Source organism: Monodelphis domestica, chromosome 1 (assembly GCF_027887165.1).
Source record: "Monodelphis domestica isolate mMonDom1 chromosome 1, mMonDom1.pri, whole genome shotgun sequence".
NCBI classification, from domain to species: domain Eukaryota; kingdom Metazoa; phylum Chordata; class Mammalia; order Didelphimorphia; family Didelphidae; genus Monodelphis; species Monodelphis domestica.
This window is the reverse complement of record NC_077227.1, coordinates 569,562,875-569,583,651: the sequence shown is the minus strand read 5'-3', so window position 1 is coordinate 569,583,651 and position 20,777 is coordinate 569,562,875. Positions and strand designations below refer to the sequence as shown.

At 37.8% G+C, this 20,777-nt stretch overlaps 1 protein-coding gene across 4 annotated transcripts in view; it reads left to right on the top strand.

Moving 5' to 3' along the window:
• Window positions 1-20,777, top strand: part of ANXA4 (annexin A4) — a 64,251-nt gene that overhangs the window by 27,238 nt on the left and 16,236 nt on the right. For all 4 annotated transcript variants that reach the window (XM_007476253.3, XM_056813431.1, XM_007476254.3 and 1 more), the window contains exons 3-8: window positions 759-846; window positions 6,795-6,889; window positions 10,105-10,218; window positions 13,552-13,642; window positions 15,606-15,685; window positions 20,474-20,530. In XM_007476253.3, coding sequence (XP_007476315.1) covers window positions 759-846; window positions 6,795-6,889; window positions 10,105-10,218; window positions 13,552-13,642; window positions 15,606-15,685; window positions 20,474-20,530 — 525 coding nt within the window. The remainder of the gene's footprint in view (window positions 1-758; window positions 847-6,794; window positions 6,890-10,104; window positions 10,219-13,551; window positions 13,643-15,605; window positions 15,686-20,473; window positions 20,531-20,777) is intronic.

The following is a 20,777-nucleotide window of genomic DNA, read 5'->3' as shown; positions in this document are numbered from 1 at the left end:
TCACCTCAAAAAACACATTCAACCATATTGAAGTATAGAGAGAGAAACGTCCCATTCTTCACAGAATGAAGTCTTCATTTCGTTCTGCTAAGGGCGCTACCATTTTGCTCTATTGCTATTATCCTATGGGTAAACCGTCACTCATAGGAGATGCAGCATAAATGCTTTACTGAACTGTTCTCCAACTCAGTGACCACACAGTCTGCCCATTCTCTTTTTCCATTTACCATGATAAAGTAGCTTTATGATATCATTTCAAAGATTACCACGAACTTTATGTCAGGATCTTACAATGTCCATTTCCTTAAAATAATAAATCATTTTAGGTCACTTTCAAAGGTTTATAGAATGCTTTGTGGCCATCGTCTCATTTAATCTTCATGACAATTCTGAGAAGTAGGTGCTTTAACCATCCCCATTTTACAGATGTGGAAAGAGACTCTGGTTAAGTGACTTGCCTAAAATTATGTAGCTGAGAAATGTCAGAGGTACAATTTGAATTTATCTTTCCTGATTCCAAGTGCAGAATTTGTATATATTCCCTTTGTCAGCAAGTGAAATTATTGGGGAACCCAACCTACAAATGGCTAATCCCACTTCCTACATGAGAATTCTTGGGAACTTGAAATAGGACAATTGGCACTTGCTGATTATATTAGTGTACTTTGGGGGCTGATCTTCCTTTACTTACTATGTGTGAAAAAATGGAGTTGCTTGGCATAGTTCTTTCTAAGTTATTTGACTTTCTGTGTATTTAGGAAAGGAAAGGAGGTGCAGTGAAGGCTGCCTCGGGTTTTAATGCAGCTGAAGATGCCCAGAAACTGAGAAAGGCCATGAAAGGACTTGGTAAGTAGGTGGCCTACCGTAATGTATGGCATAGTAAAGATGTGTAGAAATTTAGGTTTTGTAAGCCATCTAAATCCTGTGATGACTTCATGCTTTTAAAATAGGAGTGTCTCCTTTGGCAATCCAGGGGAGACTTTCTTTAAGATGATCTGTGTATCAAAACTTAGACTTTGTGAAACAAATAAAGTCCGGAATAATTATTTTAGGAAAAGATTTTTTTCAAAAGGATGACCACATATCTTAAATACATGGAGAATTTTGTCACATTTATAAGAATATAATTTGATATAAGAATATCTAATTGACAAATAGTCAAAAGATATGAACAGTTTTTGGATGAGAAAATCAAGGCTACATGTAGTCACATGAAAAAATGTTCTAAAACATTACTGATTAGGGAAAGTAAAATAATTCTAAGATATCATCTCATACCTATCAGATTGGCTAAAATAATAAAAGGAAAAAATGACATCTGCTGGAGGGGACATAGAAAAATGAGGACACTAATACACTGTTGGTGGAATTGTGAACTGAGCTCACTATTTTGGAGAGCAGTCTGAAATTATTCCCAGGAAGTTAGAAAACTGTGAATCCCCTTAGCAATGTCACTGTTGGATCTGTTTCCCAAGGTGAAGAGGGAAAAAGGAAAAGAACCTATATATTCTAAAATAGTTATAGCAGCTCTTTTTGTGGTAGCAAAGAGCTAGAAATTGAGGGGATGCTCATCCGTTGGAATGGCTGAACTGTGGTGGCATGTGATTGGAATGGAATACTACTGTGCTGTAAGAAATGATGAGCAGGATAATTTCAAAAAAATATGGAAACATGGTGGTTCAATGGCTGGAGAGTCAGACTGGAGTTGGGAGGTACTGGGTTCAAATTTAGACTCAGACATTTCCTAGCTGTGTGACCCTAGTCAAATATCTTAATCCCAATTGCCTAGCCTTTACTGCTTTTCTGCCTTGGAACCAATATGTAGTGGCGCTTCTAAGACAGAAGGTAAGAGTTTTAAAAAACAAAAGAAGATGTCTGTGAAATTATACAGAAGCAAAATGGGCAGAACCAAGAGCATATTATATATAGCTACAGAATGAATAGTGAGAGAATAACTTGGGAATGTCCACCTCCAGAAGAAGAACTGATAAGTAAAGGCTTGAAAGATATAGTTTATATATCCATATATTTTTAGGTGAATGATGCCTTCTCTAGTGTAGGGAAAGCAGGGGGGAAAGGGGAGATGGAATTTTGATGTAACTACTAATAAAAATCACAAAAAAGGCAACCACTACTGCCTGCCCACCCTCCAAAATTTTTTAAATTATTAGAAAAAATGTTGGTGGGATGGAGAGACCGGAACTGTGATTTTATCTTTGTAGGGAGCTCTTGGTGAGGAATGTTCTCTCCCTTACAGATCACAGACGTAGCACCTATTCAGCAATTTATCATCCTAAAGTAAGGGTTCCTTCCATTTGGCGGGTCAATGGATAGATTTCAGGGGGTCCATGAATTTTGAAGGGGGAAAAATACATCTTTATTTTCACTAACCTAAATGAAATTTAATTTCTTTTAAATTTATAACAACTCTACTTAAAATAACTAAATATTTAAATTAAATTACATATAATATGTTATATAATATATTATGATTAAATAAATTAAAAAATCTTTTAATTATATATTATAACAAAATTATTCTGAGAAAAGATCCATAGGCTTCATTAGACTGCCAAAGGGATCCAGGACATGTCACTGCCTCATGTACAAGCAGACAGACAAGGGAACTCAAGGAGGGCATAGACCCAAGTCCCTGCACTAAGGGAGCCTATAGAGATTCTCCAAAAGTCATTAGAGTAGAGTTTTAGCCAGATAAGCCGAGTACAGTAGAAAGAGCTCTGGGCTTAGAGTTAGAAGACCAGGTTTCAGATATCACCTCTTTTACTTATATCCTGCCTGCTGAAGGAATTATGATCTCTAATGACCCTTTCATATCGAAGTCCTATAACCTATAAAATAAAGCGCTATTTTTAAAAAGCTCTCACCATGATACTTTTATTATTTGTAAATTTTATTTTATTTATTTATATGATTTATTTGAGATTATATATGAAATATATATGAAGTTATACATATGATTTATATATTATAATGTCAATTAATAACACACTATTTAAATGTTAGTTATTATTATTTTTAAAATGAGCAAATAATTACCCATTTCTAAACAGAGCATTTTTATTTAGTCTGTATCTATACCACATTTCCTCCTTTTTCCCTTTAACACAAATGAAACAAAAGATCATTGACTCAGCAACGGGTCTGAATCTGTAGATGCACTCGAATTTACAAGTGTGGGCACAAATGCAAACCTTTAGAAGCTGAACTTGAGGCCAGCCCCTTCATAAGCACAGGCAGAAAGAACTGGGAGGCCTGCCAGCCAGGTGGGTGACTCTTTTCCTGAAAGCAGATGCAAATGTATATTTAAATAAAATAGGTACAAAATTCACAGAACCTCAGCAATGGAAGGGCGTCTGGAGGAAAGAAAGAAAATTGGATTTGGGTTTGGTCAGAGTACTTGTTTTATATTGAAGTTGTAGCTGCCATTTCTTGCATGACTGCGCCAGATGTTTAAACGCGGTAGATCTCAGTTCCTTCATTTCTAAAACGAACAAAATTGGACTGGACCATCATCATAGGTGGAGGGCTAGCAGGACCCCAGAGGCCATTGGGCCCAACCCCATAATTTTCTATAAAATGGATTCCCAAGATTCCCTTCTAGATCTAAATCAACGGTTCTAAGAACCTGCTATGTTGTTGGAAATCTGTAGAAATGCTGATGATGAATGTGGGTTTATTTTGTATCTTGCAATTTTGCTAAAGTTATTGATGATTTACACTAGTTGGGGTTTTCTTGGCAAAGATGCTGCTGTTTCCTTCTCTGACTCATTTGACAGATGAGGAAACTGAGGCAAACTGGGTTAAATGACTGGCCCAGGGTCATACTGCTAATAAGTGTCTGAGGCCACATTTGAACTTGGGAAGAGGAGGAGTCTGACTCCAGCTCTAACTGCTGTCCTAGCTCACTGCCCTCAGAAAGGAACTTAGAAGCCAGTTAAGTCTCCTCCTGGGTTCAGAGATGAGGAAGGGATGCCCTTAGGGAGTAAGCCATGGCCCAAGGCCACATAGGATGTCAAGGAGGGATCCTGTTTCTTTTGTGCACAGTTTAAATGGGGGAGGGGTGGCAGATGGAGGGATAGGAATTATATAAACATATGGAACTCTTTTGTGAAACAACCTTCAGTAATCCTTAAGATTTTTTATCCCTGTTAACTAAAAATGAAACAAATCCAATGCTCAGGATTATATCATTACTAGTGAGAACTTAGAGTTCTCTTAGTATTTTTTCTTTCTGTCAGTAATTCCCTACTAAAAATACTGAAATGGGGGCAACTGGGTAGCTCAATGGATTGAGAGCCAGGCCTAGAGACGGGAGGTCCTGGGTTCAAATTTGACCTCAGACACTTCCCCGCTGTGTGACCCTGGGCAAGTCACTTAACCCCCATTGCCCCATTATACCCCTCTTTTGCCTTGGAACCAGTGCTTAGTATCTATTCTGGTACCAAAGATAAGGACTTATTTTTTTTTTAAAGTAAAAATAATTTTCTTCATGGAGCCTACCTTGAATGCTTCTGGGATCATAAGGTTTACTTTTGGTATTTCCTTTTGTAATAATTAAAATTATGAGACCTGTTGTCGCTTAATAACTATTAAATGTTTTAATTAATTAAATTTAATTTGAATGTTTGGTGCAGTCAGGCAAGAAATGGCAGCTACAACAAATATAAAACAAGTCCTCTGACCAAATCCAAAGTAATTAAATTAATTAAAGTAAATTAAATTAATTAATATTCAGTATTAAAGTGGTTGTAGGAGAGAGGGAGAGAGGTATTGCCCTTTCTAGTCTGTGGCCTCCATCATGGGGCTCCTTCCTACCCTGTGCCAGCCCAACTGGCCAAAGACTAGCCTCGCTTCCTCCTGGGCATGGCTTAGACGCCCTTCTCTCCACCCCCTCGCTCTCAGGCACCTCTCTCCATCCCACCAAAAAGCAGTGCCTGGAGGGTGACTCTCCTGTCTCCAGATGTTTTTTTTGACTCTCGTTGCTTCCTGTCTGTTTGGTTCTTAATTTCCCTTTTTCTGGTGGCCCCTTTATCTTTACGCCAGTGACGCAGGAAAAAGGAGAAATTTACTTTAGATGCTTTCCTTTTAGGTTTTACCTTTGGGAAGGAAACCCCTTGGTTTCTAGGGGAGAAGGCCCATAGAGTTATATTGTAATATGTACTATATACCATGCTACAGCCCCCAATCCCAAATCATTTGACTTAGAGCTAGAAGAAGCTTTGAGATCATTTAGTTTGACATGACCATTTTGCAGATGTGAACACTGAGACCCAGAGAATGGAGCTGACGTCATTCCATCAGCTCCTATTCTTTGTCTATTAAAGGCCAGGCTCCAGGGTCACTCAGCCAGTCAACAAGCTTTTATGAAGCTCTTGCTACTTTCCAGGAACAAGGAAAGGGAAACAAATAAACCTCGGCAGTGAGAAGGGCTCTGGAGGATAAGCTTCTCCCATGTGGACCTGTCCAGCAGCCCATGATGTGTCTGTTGCCCGTGGGGTAGCTAAGCTAAGTTGCTAGAGGTTCCCCCAAGCTCAAAACCCACTAATAGGGTTTAAAGAAAGAAAACTCACCTTCTGTCTTAGCATTGGTACAAATATTGTTCTAAGATAGAAGAGCAGGAAGGGCCAGGCAGGGAGGGTTCAGTGACTTGCCCAGGGTCACAGCATTAGGAAGAGGTCAGATTTGAACCCCAGACCTCCTTTGTCCGGCTCTCTATCCACAAAGACCCAGATTTATGGTGTATTGTCTTCCTGTCTCACTTTTTTTTCCTTTTTCTTTTCTGAGCTTGTATTTTGGTCCTCTCTCTTGTTGAAATATTTTTCTAGCATTCGACTTTTTCTCTCTCATTTGATGGTTATTTTTTCTCTTGATTTTGCTTGTATGCTGAAGCTTACTTCTGTTCCCCAGGGGTGGAGGAAGCTCTGTCCCATGCTTGTATAGTGCCCCCTGGATCTCACGCTGAGCACTCTGCACTGTGCAGAGGCAGCCTCTTTGGACTGCCCTGTGGAGGTTTGCAGCGGTTCAGTCCCACTGGTTGGAGTTGGTTCTGCCCAGTGCTACAGAGGCTGGACCTTGTTGGACTGAGTTCCTCTCCTCTTTGCCTTTGGTGTGTTGTGCTGGGCCTCTATTCTGGCTGGATTATCCAGGCCTGCTTATTTTTTATTTGCTTATCATTTTATTTATTTATATTATGATTGATTAATTTATTTGCTTATTATTATGTTGTTTCTGCTCTTACCCTCTGAGGCGGCTCGGAGCCAGCTGTTCTCTTTCTCCTACTGCTTGTACCCTCTTGTGTATGAGCTCCTTCCTCGTACCCCAGTGAGAGAAGTCCTCCTAATACTATCCTCATCTGCAGTTCCCCCAGCAGCACAGTGCTCAACCTGTTTTCTACCACGAATGATGAATTTTGTCACTTCTCATGATTTTTTCCAGTTTGATGAAAATAGAGTGGCTGTTTCAGAGTTCTTTTGAAACAGAAAATCAAGCCATCAAGGAAATATGAGATGAAATTACATCAAAGAAGCCTTTCCCCCACTTCTTAACATTTTTCTTCCCAAGATAATTTTTACCTGGAAAGACACAAGGAGGATGACATTCCTTGGAAACCAGGAAGATAATCAATAGTAATCCTATTGTTATTAAAAAAAAATATGACTTCCCTACTTTTGGCTCACTAAACTTAATTTTATAACTCTAGTGAGCCCGGAAGGAGCCAGGCATTTATTGTCTTTTCCCTCTGTCAATAATCTCTCTTTCCTTTTTCCCTTTAGGGACAGATGAAGATGCCATCATTGATGTGCTTGCCTACCGTAATGTGTCACAGCGCCAGGAGATAAAGACAGCTTATAAGTCAACCATTGGCAGGGTAGGTCACAATTCAGTTCCTCTGGAGACCAAGAACTTGTCTGGTCCACACTATGAGAGGTGCTCTACTCTACACGAACACACGGATGAATGGAGGAAGGAATGAGCCTTTTTCCCTTTGCCAGCTCAAAGAGGATAGTCTTAATGGACTGTTTTGTCCCTCTAGTATTCTTTTTCTGTGATGTCTCACCCACTGTGAGGACTGCCTGGTCCTAATGATGGAAGATGAGCACTGAATCCGGCGTCCTCAGCCCCACATCCTCATCACAGACACAGCCCCAGGGAAGAGCCCTCTCTCAGCAGTCTGGGCTTTCTCAGCATAGTTCCCACAGTGTCTGGCTGGGAAAGGTGATGCCGTATTCTCCTACCACTTTCAATTTTGGTCTTACTGGAGGTGATTTAGTGGTCAAAGATAAAATAATTTAAAATATTTGTTTTAATGGGCATTTAAAAGCAATTCTTAGGGCCATAATTCTGATTTATACTTAGTCCAGATTATATTGTAATGTCCTTCCCTTTAGTGGCATCCAGGGAATTAATCATTGTTCCCAGCCTTTCCCATCCTCCCAAGTCTTGTTTCAGATTCTATTCAGAACTACATCTTTTTCATAGGCCCTTTATTATTCTCAGAGCATCATGCACTGGCATATGCCCATTTGGGCAGCTACTTGCTTAAGAAGAGTGGAAACAGCCTAGATTTTGGAGTCAGGAGATCTGTTTGAAACCTGGCTATGTCACTTATAAAATATTTTCCCCTATTTCCATATTTCATTTTCTTTTCTTCCTCTCCCCTCCCCCGGATCCAGTAAGCATTTCCACTGGGTTATACAAATGTTATCACTTATCCCTATTTCCATATTATTCATTTTTGCAATTTTTTAGGTTTTTTTATTAATTTTAAAATATTTTTCCATGTCTACATATTTGACTCTGTCATTTATATGTCCTTGTATCCACTTCATAGATTAAAAGCTGGGAGGAATCTTAGAGTAAATCTAATATAATTCTCTCATTTTATAGATGAGGAATTGAGGGGTAGAGAGATGAAATGATTTGCCCAGGTCATATAGGTGGCAAGAGATGAAAGCTTTCTAAGTTCAAATATTTTTCTATTTTATTATAATTAATCTGTTTGAGCCTCCATTTCCTGAAAGGTAAAATGATCACGTCAAAGAGATGAGCTCTAAAGTTCCTTCCAGTTTTAAATCCCATAATCTACCCAGAATGTACAGAATGTGGTGGGGTTTTAGAAATAAATGTGTTATATGTTGAATAGGTCCTAACCTTTCAACATTTATTCCTTCAACATTATGTCCAAACCACCCCTTTTTTAGAATGTGTTCCTTAGTCAATCAGTTTATGTATAATCTTGGTGTCTTGAATAAAGGGTAAGGTATGAGATGAGGATCTGAATTGATTTTCCAACAATATTATCTTTGCCAGGTTTTTAAAATTATGACATTTTACTTTGTTAAAAATGCCAATTTTAAACAAAGTTTTTATTTCTTCCCATGTATTGGAATAATCTATATTAGTTTAGAGATGTCTTTGAAAATTTAGGGAAATTTATCTGTTTTCTCATCTGGGTTAAAAGTTGATTCATATTGTGTTCTTTTTAATAATAACTCATTGATGGCTCACTTTACATTTTCCTCTGAGCTTCATTTCTTCTAGTTCTCCTGTCTCAATTTTGGCAATTAAAAATTAATTTCCATAAGCAATGATCCCTTTCTTCTATGATTGAGCTCTGACTTTGACTGAAATTTCTTGATTGTCATTTTGAGGGCTTTTTGTGATCTATTTTTTTTTTTATTTTTAAATTTTGTCATTTGTGATTTCCTTTCTCTCTTTGAAATCTATTGCTGATAATTTGTCAGTCTTTTTGGTATTTTAAAAGAACCAACTCTTGGTTTTATTGATTAGTTAAAATGTCTTTGCATTTCCTTATATTTACTTCTATACTGGTCTTTATTTCTCCTTTTCTATATTCCCTTATATTATGCCTTGTTACTTCCCTAATGCTTTTAGTGATAGATAATTTAATTAGCCTTTCTTTTTCCTTACTTGACATTAGAAACAGTCAGCAGTATAATTTTGCCTGTAAGAATTGTTTTGGCTATATTCCATAGATTTTGATATGTGATTAGAATTATCTTTTAAAAAAATTTTTTTCCCATGGTTACATGATACTTGTCTCCCTCCCCTCTTATCTCCCCACTCCCAGAGTTGACAAGCCATTCCACTGGGCTATACATGTATTATCATTTAAAACCTATTTCCATATTTAAATTATCTTAAAAAAATTTTTTTGCTTTAATCAGCTGAGATATACCTTCTGACCCTCCCACCCCAGCTTTTTTCCCCATTGAGAATACAAGAAAACCCAAACCTTTCATATATAGGCAATCAAAACAAATTTCTACATTGGCAATGTTCAAAAATAATTTTTGTTGCATTCTGCATTCTGAATCCTTTCCCTTTCTTTCAGGAAGTGACTAATATGTTTCATCAGTATTCCTCTGGAATCCTGGTTGGCCATTACTCTGATAAGAGTTCAGCACCCTCATATATATATATAAAAATATATATATATACACACACATATATATGTAGACCATAACTTTTTCAGCCTTCCTTAGTTTATTGGCATTCCCTCAAATTCCCATCTTTTACTACCTGAAATAAAACTCTAAATATTTTTGTACATCCTTAGAGTTTGTTTTGCTTAGGACTCATCCTTGATCCTTCAATCTCCCCTTTCTTTAATTTCTCCTTCCCCCCCTTTCTCTTCTATTTTTCTGTTGAGTAAAACGGATTTTTGTATCCAACCATGTGTGTTTATTTTTGTCATCTTTTAATGAAAACAATAGCTAATATTAAGTGTTATTGTTGTCTTTTAAATATTCAGTCATTTGTTGAATGCCTTTAAGTTTATTAAAATTTAGAGTTGCCCACATAGCCTTATATCTTTTATTCATGCTATTATTACTTCTAATTTTGTTGCTTTATTATCTATAAATATAGTATGCATAATTTCTGCCTTTTCACATTCGCCAGGACCTTTTTTATGACAAGGCATATGATCTGGGTATGCTTGAAAAGAATTTGTGCTCTCTGCTTTTTCCTTTTATTTCTCCCTATGGATTTGTTATTGGGAGGCTATCTCATGGGGTGGTTGTTGAATTAAATTTAGCCCTCCTCTCTTTGCCACTGCAGGATTTGGTCAGTGACTTGAAGTCGGAACTGAGCGGAAACTTTGAGAAAGTGATTCTGGGTATGATGATGCCCACTGTGCTGTATGATGTGTCTGAGCTGAAAAGGGCCATGAAGGTTTGTATTCAACTCAGCGGGGAGCAACTTTTGTTTTCTACCTTCAGGAAGGCCAGCTGGGCATTGTATCTATAATGCTATCCATGAAAGCCTTCAGAAATGTATTTGAGGGGAAAAGCTCAGGTGTGCGGGCATTTAACTTCCTAACTTTTGACAGTTCAAAAATGTTATCAAATCAGTAAAATAAACAAAGAGACTTTTATTTTTACTCTTTTCTAAAAAGTTACAGATTCATAGGGTCTTACTTCAAAGAGACCTGGAAATTATTTCTGACCTCCCTCCCATCATGAGGAATCTCCTCATGAGAATCTTTAAAAAATAAAAAAACCAAACCATTTTATTTGTTTTACTCAAATGCGGAAGGGGTTCTCTCATAAAAGCAATGAAGTTATCCTTCTAATTCAGTAGTGACAGTGACAGGCTCTGTTTCTGCCTTTGGCATATCATATCTCTGGACATTTTGGGGTTATTTTGCTTTGTTTCAATCTCATTTGAGGCCTATAATTTTGTGATTGAGGTGTAGCAACGCCTACAATATGAAACTGGTAGAAAATGGTTCTTACGTGGTCTTAGCTTAGTACCAATATCATGCCTAGAGAAGAATGAGCTTGCCGAGTTCTAGCCCAGGGAGTGCTCTCCCTTTTTTTTTTTTAACCCAAACTGTCCTTTTAATAGTGTAGTTTTTTACCTGATGTGGATGCTTCCACCTGTCAAAGTAAATAATGTAAATCAATACCTGCTTGATTGTTAGAGGGAACCTTACACATTGAAAGGATAGTCTGGGTTAAAAAGATTATTATATGGAAGGTTCCCTCTATCAACGCAGATCAGTCATGGCTAGGTGGACATCCAGGTGGCACTGTGGGGAGAGGGCCAGGCCTCCAGTCAGGAAGATTCATTTCCTTGAGTACACATTCAGCCATTTTGACCCTAGGCAAGTCACTTAAATCTATTTACCTCAGTTTCTTCATCTGTCTAATAAGATGGAGAAGGAAATGAAAAATTAACATCTTTGCTGAGAAAACCCCAAATAGTGTCAGCTAGGTAATATAGTACAAAAAGTGCTATGTCTGGAGTCAGGAGGACCTGAGTTCAAATGTGGCCTCAGAAACTTCCTAGATATGTAACTGGGCAAATCATTTACCCCTGATTACCTAGCCTTTGTCATTCTTCTGTCTTAGAATTACTACTAGGAGAGAAGGTGAGGGGAGAAAGAAGGAAGGAAGGAAGGAAAGAAAGAAAGAAAGAGAGAAGGAGGAAAGAAGGAAAGGAAAAAGAAAGAGAAAGGGAGAAGGGGAGAAAGAAACAGAAGAAAAGAAAAAGAAAGAAGAAATAAAAATAAGAGAAAGGAGGAAGGAAGAAAGAAAAAGAAAGGTAGAGAAAGAGGAAGGAAGGAATGAAGAAGGGAAGGGGAAAGAAAGAGAAAGAAGGAAGAGAAAGAAAAGAGAGAAAGGAGAAAAAGAAAGGAGGAAAGAAGAAAAGGGAGAAAGAAAGGAAGGAAAAAGAGAGAAAAAAGAGAAAGAAGGAAGAAATTAAGAGAGAGAGAGAAAGGAAGGAAGGAAAGAAGAAAATCCCAAATAAGGTCACAAAAGTGGGACGTGATTGAAAACAATTGAACAACCACTACCTGCTTGATAACTAATATGTTTTTAGAAGGTTGCCTAGGATCATTGACCAGTGAAGTAAGTTTCCCAGAGTCACATAGCCAATATGTGTCTGAGTTAGAACTAGAACTAGAACTCAAATCTTGACTCCAAAGCTTGCTCTCTATCCACTATGCGACATTGCCTTTCTGGTCAGTTCATTTTTAATGGTTCAGTCTCTAATTAGAATATATTTATCATTATTGGCATCTTTCCCCAACCTCCATCCTTAGGGTGACTTTCAGAATATATGGGTTTTAGTTATGTAGCTGTGGGCAAATTACTTTCCTGAGCCTCAGTTTTCCCCTAAGCAGGGTATTCTCTAAATTCTTCTTTATGTGTATATATATATATATATATATGTGTGTGTGTGTGTGTGTGTGTGTGTGTGTGTGTGTGTGTGTGTGTGTGTGTGTATATGTGTATATATATGTCTATAGTTCTAATTGAACATTTATTGTGTGACTGCCATGTATGGGGCATTGTCCTAGACACTGGAAATAAAAAGTAGAAGGATATTCAAATCCTGTTATCTAATGGTTTATGGGAAAACTTGGGTAATGGTTAGGAGAAGCTGAGCCAGCAGGAAGGTCTTCAAGAACAGGTCTTATACACTTTTATTTCCACAGATCACTAGAGTTGAAGTCAGGAACACCTAGGTTCAAATCCCAACTCAGACACTTCCTATGGACAAATAACCTTTTTCCTCTCTAGTTGCCTCATCTGTAAAATGGAAATAATACTATCTGCCTCACAGGATTATTGTGAGAATCAAATGAAGTAAAAGTATGTAAAGCACTATATAAATTTTAGCCATTTATATATCTTCTTAATAAAATGATGGTTTCTAAGATCCATTCAGATTGAGATCTATAATTTTATATTCTGTTTCTTTCATCTATAAAATGAAGATGACCTGACTGGATAGTTCCTAAGTTTCCTTAGGACAGCTATCCTTCCAGTTACCAAAAACAGCTAAACAAGAAAAAATAAGTTTCATTTAATTCTGATACTTATATATGCTAAGATCATTGGATTATAGACTTAGTGCTAGAATGGACCTTAAAAGTACATTTAGTCCAACTTCCTCATTTTATAGATAATAAAATTGAACCACCAATTAAAAAAAAAACTTACTGAAGGTCTCACAGAGAGTAAAATACTGAGCTTTGAACCTAAATCATATCAAGTTTAAGTCCTATCTACTACTCCAGGGATGTCAAACTCAAATAGAAATGAAGCCTTGTGGGCTGTATATTGACTTAGAAAACTACATTTTAAATTATCTATGCCACATTTTATTTTTATTTATTTTGTCAAACCTTTCCCAAGTAAATTTTAATCTTGCTCCAGCTGCACTTAGGTGGTCATGAATTTGACACCTCTGCCCTACACCATGATCCCATTAATGACCATATTTTAAGATTCTCTATTCAGTTTCTTCATCAGTAAAATGAGGAGGTTGGGCTAGATGAAACTCCAAGGTCTCTCCAAGCATCACATCCCATGACCCTATGAAAATTTGGATGATTCCATTAAAAATGACTTCAAAAAGAAAAAAAGAGACCCTATTGTCAATTCTTCTTTCTATTTTGGTGTGATTAGCCAATTACTAATACGCCACCATCTCTTACACTCACCAAATTTGTGATGTTTTACAACCTACTTTTTCTCTGGATTGTTCACTCAGGGTGCTGGCACAGACGAGGGTTGCTTGATTGAAATTTTGGCTTCCCGGACCCCACAGGAGATCCGACGGATCAATGAGGTCTACCAACGGGGTAAATAGCCTATTAAAGTAACCCCAATTGTGATTATATATATGTATGTGTATATAAGTATATGTGTGTGTGTATACACATATAAAACCCAGTGGAATTGCTTGTCAACTCTGGGAGGGGAAAGGGAAGAAGGGAGGGAGACAACATGAATCTTTTAACCATGGAAAATTTTTTAAAATAAAAAAGTAACTTCAATTAAGGTTTTGCCTTAATCTGAGAAGAGGGACTAGTTGTGGAGGCTAATATACGAGGGGACTCTCTTCACAGAATCAATGAGCTTGAAGGGATCTTGGGAGATCATTTGGTTTCTTTCTTTTTCTCCAGACAATTCAATGTTTTAATTATCCAGGACTAGACACTATCTTTAGCTGGAGACTCATAAATCAGATGAACTTATTTTAATATCTTTAACCTATTGAGAGTTGAGAAAATTATTCCTTAATTTCAGAGTGAAGGCTAAAATTAATTCCAGAGACATTTTGGTCTCTACTCTGTGGAGGGCATAGTGCCAGGTGCTTCTTCGGGAGGTGATGCTGTGGAAGAGATTCTCTTTGGAGCATAGATTGCATTAGATGACTGCTGAGGTCCCTTACAACTTTGGAATTCTGCATCTCTATAATGAGGGACTGAACTAGAACAGCCCCAGTAGAAATCAAAAGTGGGAAGGGAAGAATGGCAGATGTTGTACAGGCAGAATAGACAGCTTTTGCAACTGATTGGCTAATAGAAGATAGAGGGGAAGAAAGATGCTATCAATGGAGTTAGCCTTGACAGCAGCAGATCCTGAATGGGGACTCGAGTCCTCAGATAGCAAGTCACTTAACCTCTGTTTGCCTCTGTTTCTTTATAAAATGGAAATAATATCATCTGCCTTATAGGATTGTTGTGAAGATAGCTGAGATAGTGTTTGTAAAATGCTTGGCATGGTGCCTGGTATATAGTAGGCACTTTATAAATTATTTTGTTAATAAAATAAAAATAAAAAACTTGTTACATATTGTGAAACTATCAACAGACAAGGGGGAAGTAGGTAGGAAATTGCTTAATGAATAGATGCTTAATAAACACTAAGTGGATCAGGGGTTAAGTTGTGAGGAAAAGATGATGAGTTCAATTTTAGAAGTGATGAATTTGAGGTGCTAGCAGGAATTGTTTTTATTTCTCACCGTTGTGTCACTAGCTCTCTATGGAATTCCTTTTATATAATGTACTTTAAAAAAATGTTTGTCAAGTCGATTTGAAGAATGCTTTCAGGACTTTTTGAATAAGCGAAGCCCAAAATGACATTAGGATGTTTGGAGATACTCTCTGGGAGTTGTCTCCTGCAGTGCCCCTCAGTGCTGCCTTTAAGGAAACTCTGGTGACTTAATTTTGTTGATTTACTCAACAGATAATGGGCTAGAACCAGCCATTGAAACCAAGATGGTGAAGAAGTCATTTCTAGAATCAGATTCATTGAATGCCATAATCATCCTCCTCAAAGGAGAATCTAGTCCATCCCTGTCCCTCTGTCCTCTACTCTGTAGGCCCTGGGGGAATCCCCCACTGTCTTAGGAATTAGACATCATTTACACTAGAAACCAGTGAATCAGGTGGATCTACATTGCTTGGCAGCGAGGTGGCTCAGTGGATAGGGCACCAGGCCTGAAGTCAGCCCCTAGATTCAAATCTGGCCTGACATTTACTAACTGTGTGACCTTAAGTAGGTCACTTCACCTTGTTGACTAGCTCTTGCCTTTCTGTCTCAGAGCTGATACGAAGATAAAAAGTAAGGATTTAAAAAAAAAATGAATATCTTGACTTTTTAAAATTCTTACGATAATTAGGCTATTTCAGAAGGTAGTAGAGGTTGGAGAAAGAAAATAGATGTGCCTGGGATGGCAAAGGAACTGTTCATTAGTTGTTTTTTTCCCCCCATATATCCAGTATATAGCTAATGATTATTATTTTTTTGGGGGGGTAGAATATGGAAGAACTCTTGAAGATGACATTTGCTCTGATACGTCCTTCATGTTCCAGAGAGTACTTGTATCTCTTTCAGCAGTAAGTCAAATACTTTATTTTTTAAATCTTATTTTTATTGTCATGCAAAACATAGTTCCATACCAAAATTCCAAAATAAAACCATAAATACACTGATGTGAAAGAGACTCCAGCAGGTCTTTCTCTGGAGGTGGAGAGCATTTCCTATCCTCAGTCTGTCAGGATTGCCCCAGATCATTGCATTGCTGAGAGTAGCCAAGTTTTCACAGATAATCATTTTACAATATTGCTGTTACTGGGTACAATGTTCTCCCAGTTCTGTTTATTTTACTCTGCATCAGTTCCTGTAGGTCTTTCCAGCTTTTTCTAAAATCATCTTGTTTCTTGTTCCTTAGAGCACAGTAGTATTCCATCACCAACATGTACCACAATTTGTTTAGCCACTCCCCAATGCATGGACATCTCCTCAATTTCCAATCTTTTGCCACCACAAATAAGAACTGCTATAAATATTTTTGTACAAGCAAGTCCTTTCCCTTTTATTATTATCTTTTTGGGATACAGGTGCAGGAATGATTTTGCTGGATCATAGGATAGGCACAGTTTTATAGCCTTTTGGGTATAGTTCCAAATTGCCCTCCAGAATGGTTGGATTGGTTCACAATTCCACCAACAATGCATTAGTATCCCAGTTTTGCCACATCCCCTTCAACATTTATCACTTTCCTTTGCGGTCATATTGGCCAATCTGCTAGGTGTGAGGGGGTACCTCAGAGTTGTTTTGATTTGCATTTCTCTAATCAAGAGGAATTTAAAACATTTTTTCACATGATTATTGACGACTTTGATTTCTTCATCTGAAAACTGTTTGTTCATTTCCTTTGACCATTTGTCAATTGAGGAATGGCTTATATTATTATAAATTTGACTTGATTCTCTATAAATTAGTAAATCACCTTAGAGGAAAGGGATGCAGTTTTGATTGGAAGGGATACTTTTCTTTAAAAATATTCTTACAAGGGGCAGGTAGGTGGCTTAGTGGATGGATAGCCAGACCTAGAGATGGAAGGTCCACAGTTAAAATCTAACTTCAGACACCATCTAGTTGCATGATCTTGGCCAAGTCACTTAAACCCCCATTGCCTAGCCCTTACTACTCTTCTGCCTTGGAATCAAGTATTAATTCCAAGGCAGAATTTAAGTTTTTTTAAGCATTATTTTATTACAAATCTATATTCTTCCCAAATGAGTAAACCAAGTATTTGGTGAAATATTATTAACTCTTCTTAAAAGTTCTCCTGATGACTAACCGTGCCATGGAGATGACTTTGTATTCTCTCATAGCACTTAAGCTCCCTGAGGATGGGAATTATTTTCATTTTTGTCTTTATGGCCTCAGAAGCTGACATTTTCCTTATCACATTGCAGGCATTTAATAAATACTTGTGGAATTAAATTTCCAGAGGTGATAGGAGGCATTGAAAGTGGTAGGCAGAGCTAACTAACAAGGCGGTGAGCCTTTGATTATTGGCTGTGTTTGTCTTTGGATGTTTTCCTCCAAAGACCAGCCTGACCAACTCCTAGTATCCTAGCTGCTCCCCAGATCAGGAGCTGACAGAGTCCGGGGCCAAGACCCACACTTGGGAGTCCAAGGAGCTGTTCCTCATTGCCTGCATCATCCCTGTTCATTCTTTCACCTCTGGGGGCCTCATTTCTCTCCTCTATAAAAGGAGAGGGTAAGAGTGGATGACCTTTAAGAGTCTTTCAAACTCTAAATCATCTGATCTTATAAAGGGCTGCCTGTAGGGGTCAGAGAAGGAAGTGCCTATATGGAATAAATCTTGGCTTCTTTATGAATTGAATCTAGTGAATTAATTTGAAGAGGTAGATGTATCTGTAGATGATAAACTCAAACCCTTCATTGGCCTCCTAGCTCTCTGTTTAATAAAGAAGTCATTCATGGCAGAATCTATTGGAGAGAGCTTGGTTTGTCTTGGTTTTTCTGTTACTTAGCTATGTGACCCAAGAACTTCCTGTACCTCCATTTTCTCATCTGTAAAATGAGAATTATTCTTGACCTATTCACCTCACAGAGCTATGAAGTTAAACTCTCCTGTTTGTTGGAGGAACTTCTTGGTATTTGCAGAAGCCTAGAATGTTGCCATAGACATGGAAGAGAAACTTAGAGATTATCTGGTCTCTGCACTAAAGAAATTGAGAAGTTTTTTTTGTGGTGGCAAAAATTTAAAAAACGAGGGGATGCCCTTCAATTGGGGAATGACTGAACAAATTGTGGTATATGTTGGTGATGGAATACTATTGTGCTAAAAGGAATAATGAACTGGAATGACCTCCAGGAAGTGATGTAGAGGGAAAGGAGCAGAACCAGGAGAACATTGTGCCCAGAAACTGATACACTGTGGCACAATTGAACATAATGTACTTCTCTAGCAGCAATGCAATGATCCAGGACAATTCTGAGGGACTTATGAGAAAGAACACTATCCACATTCAGAGGAAGAACTGTGGGAGTAGAAACGCAGAAGAAAAACAACTGCTTGATCACATATGTCGATGGGGATGTGATTGGAGATGTAGACTCTAAATGATCACTCTAGTGCAAATATCAATAATATGGAAATAGATCTTGATCAATGACACATGTAAAACCCAGTGGAATTGTTCATTGGCTACGGGGGAGGGGGGTAGGAGGAGAGGGAAAGAACATGAATTATGTAACCATGGAAAAATTCTCTTAATTAATCAATTAAATGATTTTTTAAAAAACCCTTACCTTCTGTCTTGGAGTCAATACTGTGTATTGGCTCCAAGGCAGAAGAGTGGTAAGGGCTAGGCAATGGGGGTCAAGTGACTTGCCCAGGGTCACACAGCTGGGAAGTGTCTGAGGCCAGATTTGAACCTAGGACCTCCCATCTCTAGGCCTGGCTCTCAATCCACTGAGCCACCCAGCTGCCCCCAATTAAATAAAAATTTTAAAACCCCAATGAAGATTAAAAAAAAAAAGAAAAAGACTTCAATACAACCTATTGTCTTTGATAGAGAATTTTTTTAAAGAGCCATAGGAATTCAGGAGAAACCCAAGTGGGTGAGAGCAGTTTCCAGCATGGGTAAGATAAGGAGACACAATCTTAACAGATACAATTTAATCACAGGTCAACCCATAGCTCTTCTTTCTACAAACTCAAAGTTGTGTCGTCTGTTCTCTTAGTTTTAACCATCGCCTCTGATATGGGTGACTCTCACAGTAGTATATTTAGCTATGACTTCCCTCTGTATTCCTAGACCTGTATTGGTAACTGCCTGCTGGAGCTCAATGTTTCACCAGCAACTCAAACTGAGACTGACCTTAAGCAGTTCTTTGATCTCCCTGTCTCTGCTTTTAATGCCACCATTCTTCCCATCATCCAAATTGGAAACTACGGTATCTTCCCCAACTCCTCTTTTTCTTTTGCCCAACCATGAGCAAGTTCTTGTCATTATTTTTTCAAAAATATCTTTCCCATCCGTCTTTTCTCCATTTCTGGTGTCCATTATCTATTTCAGAAGCCTACTGTTGGCCTGCTTCTAGTTCATGTTCACCTTAGCCCATCCTACATACTGGTTAATCTTTCTAAAATTCATTCTTTCCGGTCATTTCCCCACTTAAAAGCCTCTGACATATTCCCTGTCGCCTTCAGAGTTTAAACTTCTTGGTCTAACATTCAAGGACCTTCAAAATTGAACCATAACTTGTCTTTCTGTCTTTATCTCCTTTTACCTCCATCTGTGAACTAGTGTGCTTAGTGTGTGATCATGGTTTGCATGTTTCCAATTGCCCTTTTGTTCATACAGTTTCCCTAACTTCAAATGCTCTCCTCTTCAGTGCACCCTTCAAGACCCAGCTGAAATCTCTCTTTGTTCAAAGGATTGCCATTCTAGAGCTAACAACCATTTTAGAAGACATGTAGTTCAGTCTCCCTCATTTTACAGTTGAAGAACCTGAAGCCCAGATAACGGAAGTAACTATCTAAGGCAATAGAACAGTCAGGAGCAGAGCTGGGATTTTAGTCTGGGTCCTCTGACTCTGAATTTACCTTCTTGGCCTCAGTTTTCTCATCTGTAAAGGAAGGAATTTGGACTGGATAGCTTTTGAGAGTCCTTCAAGCTCTTTATCCCTGAGCCCATGATCTTTGAAATTCACCTTCCTTCTCTAAACTTTTCATGTTACCCATTTAATATGTCTTACTTACTTGGGTAACTAATTATCTTCTCGTGGGTCATCTCCCCTAGTAGATGACCAGATTCTTGAAGTCAAGGACTATGGTCCATGTAAATTGTCAGATCCTTTAATGAAGGACTATGACTTATGCATAAAACGAAATCCCCATGAGTGCTTTATACACAATATCTCTTTAATAAGTACTCATTCATGTATAAAATAAAGATAATTTTTAAAAGAATATAAAATTAATTAAAAATACTTATCCATGTCCTGCTTTATACATGGTATCCATTTCATACTTATCAAAGAATAAAATAAAGATAAAAAATCTTTTAAAATATAAAATAACCAATCAATAAAAAATCCTTATCCATATACTGCTTTATATATGACATCTATTTCACAAATACTTATCAAATCTGTGGATAACTTACTTCACACTGGAGGCCTTGGTTTCCACATCTCTAAAGAGAAGGGATTAGGTTGGATGATTTCTAATGTCCCTTCTAACTTTTAGTACTATGATAAATGACGTTGGGAATCCAAGAGAAAAGATAAGATAATCAGTTTTGCAAGCTTTCATGAAAATCCATTTCTCTGATAATAGTTGTTTTGTTTGTTTTTAGGCTGGAAGAGATGAAGGAAATCACCTAAATGATGAACTCGTGAGACAGGATGCCAAGGTAGGTAGTTCTCTCCTTTTTCTCTGGACTTGTACCTGTTAATTGGCATGAATAATGTGTTTGCTTCTATTTTACTTCTTCAGAAATAGACTTAGGCAGATTTTGCCTAGTGTTTATCCCAGTGCCTGGCACATACTAAAGTCTAAATAAATGCTTATTGATTAGTTGATTGAGTGATGGGTGCTTCAGGGAGAAGCTGTGATGTGAGAAGTTGCCTTCAGACCAAAAACAGGGAGGAAAGACAAGA